The following is a 3,973-nucleotide window of genomic DNA, read 5'->3' as shown; positions in this document are numbered from 1 at the left end:
GTGAAAAGCCAAGGAAAAAATTGCCCTGTAGCACTTTTTATCGTGCTCCAACATACATACTTTTCCCAGGGCTCGTAGAAGACGGTGTAATAGGCACCTCGTCACAGGAAGACGCCGTATCGTTGACTGGCGCGCAGCTTTTCTTGCTCCTTTTAGCAGCTGAGTGACAACAAACTTACGCGTGGGGTCCTTCCGACCATTCAGTTTGAAGATGAAAGCTATAGCCGCTAGGTAAGTGCTCAGCGAGCGGTAGACCAGACCCCGCGTAAGCAGAGACTGTAGGAAATTCGCAAGTGTTGAAGTTGGGGCATCAAGAGGGTGCATCCCACGCCGTTCCCCCACGACATAGGCCACGTACTCCGCTCATTTTGCCTGATACGCCCTCCGTGTTGTAGGTTGCAGTGAATTGAGTAGGGTCCCCAAAGTTGCGGGGCAGTAAGTTTTGCGGCACTTCGACTGGATTCTCTGTGAGGCCCGCTTCCCTGAGGAACATGTGCGGCAGGACCTGTAAGCGTGAAAGGGCATCACAAACTGTATTAAGCTTGCCGGGAATGTGTGATGGGAGAAGTGTGATATTATGCGTAAGCAGGAGTACGGCCAGAGGCCTGACTATTTGCATAAGAATTGGGAACTTGGCAGACAGTGAAGAAAGCACATTTACCACAGCGCTATTATCAGACCTGCAGACTAGCCTCTTGTTGGACAATACCTGAGCGAAGATGGAAATACCCATATAGAAAGGATAAAGCTCCAGCAGGGCTATGTTAAGCCTTCGCCATGAATCTGGCCACATGCCCCTGAACCATGCTGCCCCCAAGGTGAGCCCGTACCCTCTAGAAGAGGCGTCCGCGCCCATTGATAGAGACACCGCTGACCCCCATCCTCCATCGGGGGGAAAAACTGTAACACCGTTAAAATTAATGAGGAAGGAGCGCCAGGCTACAAGGTCTCGCTGAGCCTCAGCGTCCAGTAAGCATAGACGCGAGGGACGCTGCACCCCACTAGTGAGCGCGTGCAGTCGTCTTAGGAAAGCCCGTCCTCCCGGGATTACCGATGTGGCGAATTGCAGCCTACCTATGATCGACTGAAGGTCTCGCAGGGGAAGTGACTTCTTCCCCATCGCCATCTCGACTTCTGCCTGGTACTTCGTCCGCTTGTCCTCTGGAAGTCTGGTTTCCATCCTACATGCATCTATTTCTTGAGGAGATACCAACTTTAATTTACAAAAAAGCCTCCAGATCTTTAGCCCCTGCTATTGCTTTGCTCTTCAACAAGTCACTTGAACTCCAAACCTTTCCAGATATTCTAAAAAAAGCGAGAGTAACGCCTGTCCACAAATGTGGTGACCCCACAGATGTTAACAACTACAGACCTATATCAATCCTGCCAAACTTGTCAAAAATTTTTGAAAAACTTATATACAAGCAGCTTTACTCATATCTAGCCAAACTCAATATACTTAGCCCTTGCCAATATGGCTTCAGACCCAAAAAAAGCACTAACGATGCACTTATTAGTATGCTTAACTCGATTCATACAGCTCTTGATAAAAAGGAGCTCCCTGTTGGGTTATTTGTGGACCTGCGTAAAGCTTTTGATACTGTCAACCACCATAACCTTCTTCTTAAATTACATCATTATGGAGTCAGAGGACACTCCCTACAATACCTCGAGTCCTACCTTACTGACAGGCTCCAATATGTTTCTGTGAATAATACAATTTCTCCCACCCTACCTATCAACATTGGTGTTCCTCAGGGCAGCATACTTGGCCCTCTCCTCTTTCTCATCTACATTAATGACCTTCCAAATGCCTCCCAACACCTCAAACCAATTCTATTTGCTGACGACACAACCTTCATTTACTCCAGTCCTGACCCTCTTGCTCTAAATGCCACAGTAAATACTGAGCTAAATAAAGTCCATCTTTGGCTAACTGCCAACAAACTCACCCTTAACATTGACAAAACCTTCTATATTCTGTTTGGCAATAAATCCTCTAGTCTTATTAATCTCAAAATAAACAATACCCAAATTTGTAACAAATTAGATGGCAAATTCCTTGGCATTCACATTGACCACAAGCTGAATTTCCAGGGACACATTCTAAATATATCAAAAAAAGTTTCAAAAACTGTGGGCATTCTTTCTAAGATCAGATATTATGTACCACGCCCTGCTCTGGTGACACTCTATTACTCCCTTATCTATCCTTATCTCAACTATGGTATTTGTGCTTGGGGTTCTACTACCCAAAATCACTTACGTCCTCTAATTACCCAACACAAAGCCGCTATTAGAACAATATCCAACTCTGGCCCCAGACATCACTCGGTACCCCTACTCAAATCTCTTAATATGTTAGATATTAAGTCACTGCACATTCTCTCATGTGTATTATACATATATAAAACGCTAAACTATAATGCCAATCCTGATCTTAAAAGCTTCATAGAAGGTTGTAACAGAACCCATGAGCACCACACCAGAAATAAATACAGTTTTGATATTCCTAGAGTACGTCTTAATCAAACTAGAAATGCTCTGCAAATCAAGGGGCCCAGAATGTGGAATGACCTTCCCAACCATGTTAAAGACTGTACCTCTCTCAACCAGTTTAAGATAAAAACTAAACACTACCTAATAAATTCCCTGTAATCTACCTCACTCCTCTATTGTCAACCCATGTCTGTTATTTTCTTTTTTTTCTTTTTTTTTTAATCAACACTGTTTGTCAATCTATTGTATTTGTGCTGCTTTTTCAGTCATGTTCCCCCTTTTTTTTTATCTTTATTTGTATTTGTTCTCAACATCTTTTATTCTTTATGCTCAATTAGTATTAAGTTCTAGATATTAATGTTTTTCTTGCCCGAAACGCATTGCGTAATAGTGGCTTTAGGCATTGTATGTACTAGCTCTATCTATATATCAATCCATTAATGTAACATCACTTGTATGTATATACCTTACCTGAATAAACATCTGAATCTGAATCTGAATCTATTTCGATGCCTAAGAACGTAAGCCTAGTGCACGGTCCCTCAGTCTTGTGTGGCGCCAGGGGAACCCCCAGTTGCTCGCACAGAGCGGTGAACACCCGCAGGTCACGCAGGCATCCTTCAAAAGAACTGCTGACGAAGAGAAAATCATCAAGTACCTTCACAACACCCCGCACGTTGAACTTCTCCTCGAGGATCCATTTCAGACCGCTTGAAAAAGTCTCGAAGATCCTGCAGGAGGAGGCAGCTCCCATACTGAGCATCTTCTCGTAATAGTACCGCCCATCGTAATGGAAACCTAGGAGATGATAATTGCTCGGGTGTACTGGGACAATCCAAAATGCTTCTGCAATGTCACACTTTGCCAGGAACGCCCCTGGCGAACACCTGACAACCAACTCGATGGCATCATTGATGTTCTGGTAGTGCACGGTTGAAGACGCCTTAGGAATGTTGGCATTCACGCTTAGTTGTGAATAAGGAAAACTAAGATTATGCAAGAGCCTGAACTTACCTGGCGTGGATTTTTCTCTCAGAGCTATGGGGGAGCATTTAAAGTTCGGGAGCGGTGGTACCTCAAAAGGTCCCGCGATTCGTCCCAGTCTTAATTCTTTGTCTAGCATTGGTCCCACAATATGCGGGCGTTCCGTCGTGTCCGAAGGGTTGCTTGAAGAGAGAGGGGACCGCGTCCCTTCAAAGCCAAGTAGGAAACCCCTTTTGAAGCCCCTCACAATGTATTCCCGTAATGGGTAACCCGCCAGTAAAACATTAAGTGCGTCTGCGTTGACCGGCGTTGGTACGTCCACGGACATCTGTAATTCTGGTGTTCTTTGTATACTGATCCTGTGGGGGGCGACGTTGTTGCCGCTCATCCCCATATCCTTTGCGCACCTGTGAGCAGGAATTGTAGGCAGGGTGTCGCTTGTAACATCGTGGGCAATAATGTTGGAACGCACAAGTGGGTTGTCGGCAGC

General features: G+C 45.1%; 1 protein-coding gene across 1 annotated transcript; it reads right to left on the bottom strand.

The window, feature by feature from the left end:
- Positions 1 to 310: 310 nt before the first annotated feature.
- On the bottom strand, positions 311 to 3,622 carry LOC138365064 (uncharacterized). Its single transcript, XM_069325170.1, has 2 exons — positions 2,971 to 3,622; positions 311 to 1,197 (listed from the first exon to the last, which is right to left on the bottom strand). Exons 1-2 carry the CDS (start codon positions 3,620 to 3,622, stop codon positions 311 to 313), a joined length of 1,539 nt encoding a protein of 512 aa, XP_069181271.1.
- Positions 3,623 to 3,973: the final 351 nt, after the last annotated feature.

This window comes from Procambarus clarkii, chromosome 15, assembly GCF_040958095.1.
Source record: "Procambarus clarkii isolate CNS0578487 chromosome 15, FALCON_Pclarkii_2.0, whole genome shotgun sequence".
Taxonomy (NCBI): Eukaryota; Metazoa; Arthropoda; class Malacostraca; order Decapoda; family Cambaridae; genus Procambarus; species Procambarus clarkii.
This window is presented reverse-complemented; position numbering and strand designations above follow the sequence as displayed.

Excerpts from the sequence above, each read along its gene's own strand:
- LOC138365064 (XM_069325170.1), bottom strand. The coding sequence starts at position 3,622 with ATGCTAGACAAAGAATTAAGACTGGGACGAATCGCGGGACCTTTTGAG. Across the intron at positions 1,198-2,970 it reads AGATTCAGATGTTTATTCAG|AAATAGATGCATGTAGGATG; the intron begins GTAAGGTATATA and ends TATCTCCTCAAG.